This window comes from Aquila chrysaetos, chromosome 2 (genome assembly GCF_900496995.4).
Source record: "Aquila chrysaetos chrysaetos chromosome 2, bAquChr1.4, whole genome shotgun sequence".
In the NCBI taxonomy this organism is placed as follows: Eukaryota; Metazoa; Chordata; class Aves; order Accipitriformes; family Accipitridae; genus Aquila; species Aquila chrysaetos.
In genome coordinates, this window is record NC_044005.1 from 53,245,285 (window position 1) to 53,258,819 (window position 13,535).

At 36.5% G+C, this 13,535-nt stretch overlaps 1 protein-coding gene across 3 annotated transcripts in view; it reads right to left on the reverse strand.

The window, feature by feature from the left end:
• Positions 1-13,535, reverse strand: part of NKAIN2 (sodium/potassium transporting ATPase interacting 2) — a 569,020-nt gene that overhangs the window by 260,834 nt on the left and 294,651 nt on the right. For all 3 annotated transcript variants that reach the window (XR_003921409.1, XM_030000711.1, XM_041120375.1), the window contains exon 3: positions 8,228-8,308. Coding sequence is in view for 2 of the 3 variants with exons in the window: in XM_030000711.1 (XP_029856571.1) it covers positions 8,228-8,308 (81 nt within the window). In the remaining variant the exon portion in view is untranslated. The remainder of the gene's footprint in view (positions 1-8,227; positions 8,309-13,535) is intronic.

Genomic DNA, 13,535 nt, shown 5'->3' on the forward strand with positions numbered 1-13,535 from the left:
ATCACATACTAAGACTACGCACCGTTTAGGACAGGCTCTATTTATATTATGTGTGTCTAGGTGTCATATTATAATGGCACCCTGATATCAAATTGGGGCCACTAGATGGTACTGCAATATAATTAATAAATATTAAAATGTAATCTCATAAATATATATTTGTTTTTCTTCTGCAATGTCTTGGCTGTAGCATATGAAAGATTTGCAGAAATATCCGTGGCACTGCCTTTAGAGCTATACTAAAACCTCCATGTAACTATAATATATGCAGCTGTAAGGTATATGCTAAAATATGTGCCTACTTATCTTAACAGTATAACTAAGGTACTTAAGACATGTGTACACACATATATGATATTTATACAATACGTATACACATATGTAAATCATCATATGGAATTATCATCTGATCAGTCACTACACTTACTCATTTTCATGTGTTCCTGTATTCAGTGCATAACTATTAGATTATGGGAAAAAGTGTGCGTATATAAATCAATATGCAGATGTATGTTTATTCATGAACTCAGAATTTTAAAAGATAAACTTTGTACAATAAGCAAAATCTCTACAACCATATTTCATATTTTTCTATACTTTGAATGATTTCCTATCACAATTTGCTTCACCATTAAAGAGATGAAAAATTCCACTTTTATCTAAATGTTTTCCACCATATGCTATGTCTACAGTAATAAACAGTTTAAATTTTATAATCAGTTATCTTCTAGCTGGTAAAGATCTTGAGGTTTAAAAATTGCTGCAAAACTAAATTATCTGAAACCATAAGCATGCTTAATAGTATCTACCCATGAAACTACCCTCAGAATAACCTAACACTGCTGGTTGCCAGCACTATTTTCAATTTTCATCTGTTAGATATATGATCAAGCATGTCAAATCTGCCCTGAGTAATAGAAGTGAAAAAATAAAGTCATTTACTTAAAACATTCTGATAGCTATTTATCTGAAAACCCTGGTCAGATTTACCGCTCAAAGGCATTTACCTACAAAGTTAACCAGATGCTTTGAGTTGAAAACTAATTTAATTTCTCTGTTATCTTAACAGGACATCTGTTAAAACAACATCCAAGGAAGGTAATATGTTCAAAATTAAACATCCTGCAGGTTGTTTTATTAGAGTATGTGCAACATTGACATTTAACTGTTAATGACCACTGCCTTACAAAAATAATTAGGATATGTGGAATCAAAGCAGTATAACGATTATACTAATGGACACGAAGTAATGCAGAATGAATGTGTAACTGGTGTATGTTCCATCTTGTTGCCAAGTTCATTGCTTTGTTACAACTGAGTTACACTGAAGATGAATGAACCATTTCTTTTGTTTCCTTCTTTCATCAGCTTTACCTAGGTGTCAAACTGTCCCTTTAAAATCAGAGTATATTAGTTGCATAAAGTGTTCAGTGCTCATAGCCAGCGTGTTTTTTGAGCATCATGAGTGACAAGCTATGCAAATTATATCCTGAACTAATTTGCATTATTGCACTTAATTTGCATATGGATATAAACTGCATTTCAGAGCAACTAAGTATCAATCCAAGCAGTGGTATGTGAATGTCAGAGGCATAGGTGGATGTCTGCTTGACAATGTTGCGATTTTCAAGTGGAAAAATACTACAAGGTGCCTATTTCTGGTTGGTCCTTATAACTTTGCTGGATAAGATGGTGGGGACAAATGAGAACGATAAGAGGAAACATGGGCTCCATATTTCCTCCCAACACTCCCATTTATTCCTAGCAGCAATGCAGGGCTGATGTTAATTTGTATGTTGGCAGGAGGTGCTACAACCATTGCTGCTTCTTCCCATTAGTGTCATCCAATGGAAAAGGAAAAGAGAAGGGATGGACTGCACCACAGCCACTAAAAGTCAGCCGTATCTGGCTAATCCTGGACTAACATCTCAGGTCAACAAGGGAAAGGTGGACTCATCAGCAGTGAAAAGTTGTTAATGCATGAACATCAGCTGTGGGTGGATTCCTAAACTGCTCATTTCCTCCTTAAGACCTTTTGCATCAGATGTTCTCCCATCATCCAGGTTGGTTGCTGAGCCTGGCTGGAGGCAGGAGAATGGGCTAGCCATATCTTGAAGTCCCTTCTGGCCTTACTTTACTATGAACTATGACTATGCATGAAAAAACTGATTTTAATCACAGTACACATTGGCAGTTGGGGAATCCCACCGTTTTTAGTTTTTAGTTTAAAAATGAGTAGACGTTTTTTCACTGCAAAAAAATGCATGGCTGAGGTTGCACTGGTCCCGTCACAAGTGTGGGAGTGTAGAGATGCTGCTGCTGTGAGTTACTGGAAGTCAAGGCGGAGGCTGGACTTGGGGTGGTGGATGAGGAGGACCAGCTGAAGTTCAGGGTCCAAAGCAGCTCTTGCTGCACATGGTCCCAGCCTTGTGCCAGTACTTTTGGTTCTCCTTGCATGCAACCCTACTTTTGTGTGACCAGGCACAAGAACTTTCCTCTCACTGCCACCTGGCTGAGCTCCTCTATCACTTTGCTGTAGTCCCTAGAGTACTGTGTGAATGTGACCAAGAATACACTTTTAAAAAACTCATTTTAACTGACAAAATTGACTTAGTTTCTATTTGTGTGGCATTCTTGACATCTTCCTTATTTATACCTAATAACATACAAAGGTTATATATAATATATTAAATCATAAGGTTGTACTTATATGTCTTTTGACACAAAAATTAGGTGTTTGATAGTCAAACACTCCAATATCAAGAAATGCCAGAATCAAGGTTGCTTGTATAAGCATAATTTAGCTCGCTCTGTACATTCATTTTTATATAGCTTTTAATTATGCAGTCACAACTGTATTTTTTTTCTTTTTCACAATCCTTTCCTTAATCTCTGTACAGCATGGCCTATTTTAGAGATGAATCAGGTTTGGGAATTGAGTGAGGCTGCCATACTGGGTCATGCATCATACATGTACTGCAGCAGTCAGAAAAAGCTTAATAAAGGGACAAGGAAAAAAAAAGCAAACCACTTTTCTTACCATATGTGACCATTACATATTTTGTTTTCTTCTCATTGGCCATTATGTAATTAATTTCCATACTTCATACAAGTACATCCTGTACTTCATTCAACTCTTCTCTGAAAACATGTAGAATAATACTATGAAAGCTTATTTACAGAACTGTGGTACCTAAGAACCCTGAGCACAGTGGTGATAGTATGTACATAGCTCACCACATGTAGTTAAGGTGCAGTTTGTCATGATTTTAGCCTCATTCTACAGATATGAGTTGCAAGCTACTGTTCTTTAAAAAAAAAGTTGCTATTTGCATTCAAATTAGGTTACTTCCTTTCCTATATTGTCCTGAGCTGCAACAGGGGGAACATGAAAGAATAGGAAAGATTAAAAAACCCACTTATTTGAAATTATTAAATATCATACAAAGAACTGAATGTATTGTAGCTATTAAAATGTAAACTAACAAAAAATATGTAATCACATTGCTTTCTGCCAGAAGTTTTAAGGGAAAGAAAATGTTTCTGAACACATTTTCTCCTACCCACCCCAAATATCTGCAAATATAAGATAACTTGGACCCACAAAATCACAGACTAATTCATGTTGGAAGAGACCTCTCAAGGTCACTTAATCCAGTCTCCTGCTCAGACCAGCACCAACTTCAAAGTTAGAGCAGGTTGCTCAGAGTTTTAGCCAGTCAAGTTTTAAAAGTCTCCAAGGATGGAAATTTCACAACCTCTCTAGTTCTTAAGCAATCTCATTGTGAAAAGTTTTCTGCTGATATGCAGTTGAAATTTCTATTACTGAAATCTGTCACATAGCCTCTTGTCCTTTCACTGTGTACCTCTGAGAAGAGTCATGCTCCATCTTTTCTAACACCCCCTTTAGGCTTTTAACTGAAGTTGAGTACTTCAGCTTTTGTTTTGTCCTTTCTGTAGTCAAATTCCTATTTTCAACCACACAGCTTGTTGTACCTCACAAGAAAAATAGTTAACTATCATGTAATAAATAATCAGTTCACTTTTCACAATTTTACATGCTTTACTACTGAAGAATAATGAAGGGTCTTCACATATATGTAAAGCTATATAGTATCTTAAGTAAAATGTGGAAAGATGAAGGTTATCCTTGTTATCTGGAAGAAGTACTAATACATTAAAAAAGAATTAGAATACTTTAGTTCAAAGACAATTCAATTTATATCAATTTATATTTAAGTTGCCTGATATTGTATTTGGGGAAATACTGAAAACATGACACATAAACCTTGCAGTCAAATAGAATGCTGAAAATGTGTAACTCTTCCCCTTTCCTGCTAGGTAAGTATGAATCAGGAAGATTAACCAAAACTTGGTGAAGGCTCCCCAGTAACTGATAGGGAGCAGGAGGAAGGCAATATAAGGGCATTGCTGGGGAATACCCCTGGGGAGAGAGACAGCTCTGGGAGTGCAGAGGAACTACTGGAGAAATGAAAGTTTAGGGAGAGTTTGCTGCTGTTTTATTATCTGCAAGTATTACCCACTCTGCAGCTGAACTGCAAGTTTGACTGTTTTCCACCTCGTGAAAGCAGAGTAATAAAGACAAATGTAAGAAATCATGAGTTCGATCAAATCAACTAAGTTCGATAGTTCTTATTCTGCTTCTATTCTGCTTGTGGGATCCTTAGACATCATTAGGGGAAGCTTTTAAATGCCTTGAAGAGTGCTGTCTCTTCATTACATGAGCATTTGCAGCACTCTTTCTACTGAGGGTCTTTATTCAGCGCTTGCAGCTGAATCCCATAGAAGTAAATGGGAGTTTTGTCTGAAGAAGAAAGTAAAAAATGCTAAACAGTCTGTTAACTTATGTTGGGGTTTGGGGACTTTTTTTGTTGTTGTTGTTTTTCTGAGATAACTAAATCTAGTTCCTTATGTCCTTTCTTGAGATATTTAAATAAATCATTGAAATATTAGGTTTTCTCAGTGATGATTTCTATTATGTTTTCCTTTTAGTTTCACTAGCGTACTTCAGATGTGCCTTATTCAACATAAGAGGTTATGCTTTTTGGATGCTACATTTGCTTAGCCACAGGCCAAAATAAATATTACCACTCCTGAAACCTTAAAGTCCTACTTATACTGAGTATGGCACTCACCAGCAAGCAAAACAACACACAGACTAATTAAATATTATTGAAGAGTAATACTGAAAAGTAAGTCTGAGAAGTAGTTTTTCTAAGCATTCATTCACAGAGCTAGATAACAATCAAGGTTAAGAACAAGTGATTGCACTTCCTATTTGTTACAAACCTTTGTTACAAAGCCATAAATATTCCAGCTTGCTGTGAAACAGTTTCAGCAAAGACAACCGTGCCTCAAGGACAGAAAATACTTAGTGCAATGCCATTTTCCACAAGATATATATGATTGTAATGGTATATAATGCAAACAGATTTGCATGGCTGTTCACTAATAATCCTTGAGCATCTTCAGTCTCTTCAGACATGATTACCTCATTGTTCTAAAAATTTCTGAGTCTTTGTAGGCCTGTTTCAGTGCAATAAGGAGAAGCTGTATAAATGTCATGACCTCTGCCCCCACAACTAAAATAAAAAAGGATGAAGCTGGCAAGCATTTTGTAATAAGATATATTAACAATTGAAATATGTCCTCTCCATTGTATCAGCAGGTGATGATGGAAAAATTGATGTACATACACATAGAATAAAAGCTGTCCTCAAAACTTTAAAAAAAAGCCTTTCTTTTATTTTATTTGGTAGAAAGCTTTAAATTATACATATAAAAATAAACTATACCCAGCTGAACTATTATTAGGCTGTAATTTTAACCTATCAATTCCTAAAGCCATGCTGTGCAGGAATCCTCTCTCATGGTTTACAACCTCAGAGGCATCCCTCTGGTACTTACTTAAAGGTTATTTTTTATTCTCTATTTAGAACCGATTCAAACCCAGAGCTTTTTTCAAGGTTCTACGTGCCATTCCAAACACAAGAAAATACACAGGAGTATCATTACAGATTTGAAGTTGCAGTTATTCCCAGATGAAAATATAAATAATAAAGAAGATTCAGTGCAAGACGTATGAATGTGACTGAGAGACTTAAAACTTAAAATGATCCATTTTGTAAAATAATCTACATCTGTAAAACAGTTGGAGCCTCTAAAGGATCTAGAACAGGAGGATAAGTTTTATCCATCCAAAAAGCTGGATATCTTTCCCTTAGATGTTTATTTCTAGGCCCTAGATCTTGCAGAAGATTTGATCATGTGGGAAAGTTTTGATGTACCATTCACAGTTGAAAGGGAGAGGAGAGGAGAGTGATGTCCCATGTGTGAATTAGACCTTTTGTAGACAATGAGTCGATCTGCACCTATTTCTTAAATCCATTATCTAGGAACTTTCCTTTTCTCCCCCTCTTCACCGATGCTGTTGGGCTGAAAACCAGCTGAAGTGGAAGGAATATACTCTACTGGGTATTTCAAGGCAGATCATATCACCGGAACAAATCATACCTCTAAAGACCAAATAAAAATTTTAACTGCATCCAAATATAAGCCTGAACCATATGGTTGGTTGGGAAACACTCCGGATCACACAGCCCTAGACTTCAGAAAAAAATCAGTTCCATGTTTAGATACTGGTTTTGGCCCATCTTTATTCCAGCTAGCACTCACTAGTGTTCTTAAGCTTTTATACCCACTAAAACATAGTGCTCAAACAGCTGCTCCTCCTTTCTCCCTTCCTTTCTACTCCCTTTCACTTCCCCAGACACGATAAGTGCCCCAACATTTACAAGTTTAGGAAAGCAGGTGGCTGAAACAAGCAGGTGGAAGGAGGATGGATTGGGTTGAGTATAATTGTACAACAGGTGCTGGGTTTGTTATATACATTAGTTCACTTAGCAATACAGAAAGCATTTTAAACAAATAAAAGATAATATATGCAAGTTCTTTCATTTACTATGTTTTTGCCAAGCTTTTAATGAGATTGGGCCTGTCTGAAGGTATAAAACCCACAAAGTGTAACGTTTTACCTGCAGAAAATTACTTTACACCCTCAGGAAATGAAATTCTGATCCTTTTGAAGTCAGCATCTTTTGAAGAAACAGAATACATGGGGATGAAATATCCCAGTCTCTAGTATTTTTTGTACTTTGGGGGTGATTTGAGAGAAAATACAGGTAAAGAAGTATCTTTGCCTCATTTATTCTTCCTATAATTGTGTGTAACTTTCTGCATCATAACATATCAGTAACTCACAAAGGATCAGAGAATTACATCTGTAATTTACAGTTGGGCTAAACTCCCTTTAATCAGGAACGGCAATTAAATATCTGAGTCAAGAAGAAAATGTGATCTCTTTCACACATGAGATTCTCCTTGATGGTCAGTTCACACCACTGTGAGCATAACTCAGCATGGACAGCAATATTCAGACTCAGTTGAAGCTTATTACTCTAACAAAATATTTTGTTACCGCTGCTAATCTTTTATCCCACAAATTGGCAGCCTTCTGGGAATGCCTTAGAAAGTAGGAGTTTTGGGTTGAGATGTTGATTTGAGCCCATTACCAACTGCCACTTTATGTGTGACACTTACAGTGTCACTAAAACCCTATAAATATGTCAATCTTAGGAAAATATATTTTTCCTATTGATTTTGACTGTGTATAAGTGTTCAATCATAACATTCCTACCAGAAGCACAAAGTTAAAAAGCACTGCTGTAGCCAAACGGCAATCTATTCTGGCACCTCAGTTTGCACTTTAATTTAATGAAAGACACTTTGTTTTACAATTAGTATGCTGTGGTATAAGAACCCTGAAAGGAATCCAGCTAAGTAACAGCGAGCTAAATGGCACAAAAAAATATTTGTTTACCCTTGAGATGGTAATCTTTTGTATTCATGAAATCACTAATTAATGTCTCTCATAGAGGTGAAATTGCATTGCAGAATTACTGAGGGGGCAAAAAGAGGTAATTCTCTTTTAAAACAGATATATACCATCATTGTTGTGGGCATCAGAAGGTATATGCTCATTACTGTCCAGATTAAAAATTTCTAACATACCCAGCATACTCCAAATTTCCATCATACTACCCTGATTCTAATAACACTAAGACAATGAGTAAAACAGAACACAACCTTTCAACTGGGGCATGTTAACAAAGTGCTGATGGCTTAAATGTATCCAATGATAAATTACCTTTGAAAGGTCCCCAGCCTCCAAATAGAAGCAGATAACAAACACGTTCCATGTAACCCAAAGGACCAGCCAGACAGCATACTGGAGGGAGGAAGAGAGAAACAGTGCATTAATAATTTCACTATCAACTGAGTTAACTTAGTTCATTAGACAATTAGTTCAATCCAAGACAAAACCAGACTATAAATACGGTGCATATGAATAAAAATGTTACATATAAAAGAAAATCAAGAATAAATTCTTCCCTTTCACAGACACAATCTAGAGTGACCTAGTGAGTACTCAGTCACACCAGAAAATCTGTATCTGAGAAAACAGTTGATAGGTCTGACATCTGAATTTGAAACTAATCTGGATCTCTTATTATTGTTCTAATGGGGAATATTGCAATATCAAGAGAAGCATGCAATATCAATTATATGTGAGAAGTGCAGAGCTGATTTTTCAAATGGTTATTCAAGTATAACTTACTAAATAACAAAGTCTAATTGAAGTAGGCACTGGATTCTGCAACAGTTTGGATTTAGTCTCAAGAAATTAAACCTATATATATAACCTCAAGAAAATAAACATATATAGAGAGAGAGAGGTTATTTTGCAGCATTTCTACAAAATATAGACGGATTTGGTCATGACAGCTGCCTCTATCAATATATTTTGTGACATTCCAAAGTATGGTTCATAATTATTCAACACCCTCAGGGGCAGACTGTGTTTAAATTGGCAATTTCTTTGGGTTTTGTTTTTGTTTTTGTTTCGTTTTGTTTTACAGTGTATAGGAGGACTACTCATGCTTAAGCAATAACTGTTCATTGGTGGTTCCCAAGCTTCTTATTCACGTATGTGATGTGAGTAATGGAGTACCTGTTTTCTCTCCTGGACATTACTTTGCTTTTTTTTTGTATTTATAAGACCTTATGTGCTTGGACTGGAAACTGCATTTCCCTGCCCTAATGCTGGAGGATCTTGTGTAATAAAGTTTGACCTGCTGTTGCTACTCTTATCTAAAAGTTTGTGCTTGAGAACTTCCCTTGACAAATTATTCCATCATCTAATAAACCTTAGGATCTACAAATGTTTTTCTAATGGCTGTCGTAGCTATCCTCTAGTTGTTCACAACTCAATTCTGCACGTTTGCTAATTTCATTCCACAGACCCATGGCACTGCATATGTGTGAAATATGGCCGAGACACAACACTATTCCCTACCTGTTATAGCTGAGGGCGATTTCCTCCTTTTATATCACCAACCCATTTCTCTCAAGTATTTACAGACTCACTCGTCTTGTTTTGTTGTCTTTTCTCCAAACTATACTGATTAAATTTTGTTAAACTACTTTTCCAAATGAGGAATCCCTGCTTTCTGCACACCTCTATATTAAATCACCTTCCGAATAAGCAGACAATATTTTAGACCATACGCTATCTAGCCCTTACAAAAAAATATATGACAAACAATGGTTTGTCATGAATGAAAATCTCATTCTGTAAATTCAGTAACAAACTCTGTAGGATTCTTCCTGCATTTCTCTTGGAAGTGCTGTTTTGCATCAGATTATGTATCATTCAACATGCCATTTTCTACTTAACTTTCTAGATAATGTGAAAATATGACAATTCTGTCTTTTCTCAGGAGATCTAAAGTGAGACTACATCCAACATAAGTAAAATGTAGGCCTGTTCCTATTTCTTATTTTTATAGATAACCAAATAATTGCCAGCCAGCCTAGCTATTAGGTAGACCATGTACAGATTTTAAAGAGTTATGATAAATATTGATCTAATGAAAGCTAACACAGTTTTAAAGGTTCGAATTGCTTTAGACAGAAGTAATTTTAAGTAATATAAAGCATACAGATTACATATACTTTGTAGGAGAGCTCTTTCTGGTCCATAGATCTGGTCACAGATCATAGATTTATTTAGGTCAGGAGGGACCCTCTGGAGGTCACCTGGTCCAATCTCTGCTCAAAGCATGACCAGCATAAATCAATCTGTGCAGGGATTTGTCCAGTTGAGGTCTGGATATCTCCAGGGATGGAGATTTCATGGCCTCTCTAATGCACATCTTCTCTTTAAGCGTAGGCTGCTCATAAAACTGCAACATAGGAACTTAATTCAGATGCATGGTCTTAACACACTCATTTTTTTTTTTTAAATCCAATTCTGAGACGTTAAGTATATTGAGCATTTCATTTTCCTGTAGCTTGCTCATGGTACACCTGGCTTCACACATGATATTGAGCATTATAACTACCAGAACAAGAGAAGGAAACATTAATTTAGATTCAGTAACCTTAATCTGGCATTTTTTTCTAACTTTGCAGCATCTTAACTTGCTGGTTTTCACCAATTATTTTAATACTTCAATGTTACGTACAAGTATACATACACTCTGATGGAGTTAATACAAGTATTCCTTCTGACACAAAAAGATAATTGGTTTTCTTACAGTGAAAATTCTAAATACTGCATTTAGACTGATTTCCCAAAGAAATGAGACTTAAGCAGTAATATCCACGTGCGATATCTGTTCCCTTGAAATAACTTCTGTGCTCCTAAACAATTTTAAGCAAACTGGACAAAAGACTAGAAGATTCAAAGATATTTTTTCACAAAAGTTTCAGGAAAATAGGCCTACAAATGGGAAGAGATACTCTATTAAGTCCTTATACAGAGAAAGACTTACTCATCTTTTATCAGTCTACACAAAGGGGAAAAAATGTGGGAGAGAGCCACTGGAAACTAGGTTTTGTTAGGTCGGCTATTCACGGCACAACGTGTCACACTACACATAAGCAACAGCTGATTAAAAAGCTCCTTGTGCCCAGCACATCCAGCAAAATGTTCCAAGGCACTTTGGAGCTGCTTGTCCCAGCAGAGAGCTTACATGAAGAAGTGAAACTTCTTTTCCAGTGTGTAGTCTATCACCAGAAAAATGACAAATTTATCTGACTTTTAGCTGCACTCTTTTAACAAGCATCTGCTGTTACTGGACTACAGATAAGGTTTAAAAATGTCTTTTAAAAGTATGAGTTAAACTGCTTCCTTTTGAAATGTTGTATTAAGTGTTTGCTGCCTGAATTCTGCGGATAAAGACTGAGTATAATTGTCTTGAAATACAAGGATGCTTCTGCTTCCCACTGCTTCTTATTTCAGATGCTTCAGATCTAGCACATCTCTTATCTCTGGATCACATGCAGTCATAAATGCCTCTTGTTGTCTACGTGCTTCAGCAAATTGTTGCGGAAATTCAGCTCTGAAGGTCTGTGACAATGAACAAATCCCTCTGGTACTCTCTATTATATGTATCTAATTAGAAACACATTTTATAAGAGTTCTTCAAAGGGCTATAGCTGTATTATTTTGTCATATGTGGGAGTTCAAGACAGCTGCATTATCTGACAGAAGCCACCACAATGCTACAGCAGTCACATATCAACAAGACAAGAACCTTGATGAACACACACTTGACCAAGCAGGAGATACTGACAGGAGGCATAGCAATGACAACACAGCTTATTATTTTTATGGAAATCCACACTGGAAAGCAGTAGAACTGGAAGGCTAAGACTGAAAATTTAAATGCTTACTATTTTGCAAAGTTGTAGCCAATCAGTAAAAGCTAGGGGGGGATTGTAAAATAATTTATATAAATACAGTTCTTATATGGTAGAATACACTTACCATTCTTCAAGTAAACATGAATTTATAACTGTCTACAAAGAATTATGAGAAGAATTACCTACTTTATGATTTATTGATACTGTTTAGTTACAGGTTTGAAAATTTGCTATGAATCATCACAAATTAACATAGGATGTCTTTTTTCTTGGGGAATGGGAAACTGAAATATTAAAATTCTTGTAAAAGAACTAAGAATCCATACATCCTTCTTCACACTTCTCTCAAAGTTGGCTAAGTTGCAATATCTCCATTTTACTAACAGGGAAACTGAAGGTCAAAGAAATTAAATTACTAGACTTAATTCCACAGCCCAACAGAAAAATGATCACAAGGGCAAAAGAACCAAAGGTCCAGGTAGCCCACTACTGCCTTTGATCTAAACCTGGTCACCAGAACTCACACCTATTACTTCTGTTGCTTTGCCTGAAGGAGAAATGTGTCACATACCTTTTGAGTATAAATAGTGAGCAACTCTGATAGCTATGAGCATTTTACATATAAGCATTTTTTTCACAGAACTTTACATTGCATTTCTCTTGCTCCCAAATTCTTTTTGGATATATGAGTCAATTACAATCACATCTGACTGAGGGATACAAGGGCTCCGGACCTACAAGATACTACCTTGTGCAATTCAAAGCTATTGAATTGTTGTAATTAGTGATTTGCTACTTATTTTCTTTGTTAAAAATGTACACAATTTTAGTTTCAGATTCTTCCAAACCTGAAAATATTAGGCCCCCAGACCTGTCCATGCTCCATTCAGGAAAAAGAAACTAAATATATTTCTGAAAATTATAATTACTACATTTGCCATAGTAATTAAAAATGTGATTTTTTTATGCTACCTGGGCAAGAGTACTTGAGTTGTTCAAGGGTCACCTTGAGCCCAGCATGTCTGGAAAGGACAACTATCCACAATTATCACTATCTTTGCTTCTAGAGTTATTTTCCCCTAATTTCCTCTGTCTATGAAGATGCTTCACTTAGAAATACAATTTTCAAACTTATCTTTTCCTCATCAAATCTGATAACAAGTGGTACTCTGAATACTTGGCACCAAAATACCATCTAAACTTACTGATAACATTCAGCTAATCTTTGAGCTGCCTACAGCTCTGCTTACCTTTGAAAAGCCCCTCTAAAATAGAAATAACTATTTGGTGGAGTCAGCTGTTCCTGAACAGCAAAGTCCATGGTTTAGTTGTCATAACCTTCTGTAGTGTTGCCTGTTCGAACCTTTTCAGCACCGAACAGCAGAAGTTCTGCCTCTGGTTTTCACCTTCCTGGAACTAGTAAAAGACCTCACCTAGACTCCTCTGGGAGAAGTCCATTTGCAGGGACAGACAGGAGTCTACAGGGCGACTTCATGTGGCCACTTAGTAGGCACCATTCTCTAATTTAATCTGCTTTGAGCATTTTGCTCTTTCCTTCCCATTCCCATTGCCTGAAGCTTTCCCTGGAGAGCTGATGAGGGTGTGGGCAGCACAGCATGGTGGAGAGCCCAGCTCCGAACCTACCCAGCAGAAAACACACCTCAGCAGGAAGGCTCCAGTGCAGGGCAGGATCAGAAACCACAGCCTAACTCCAAGGAGGAATCGGGAGCCAAATTCACGCCGAA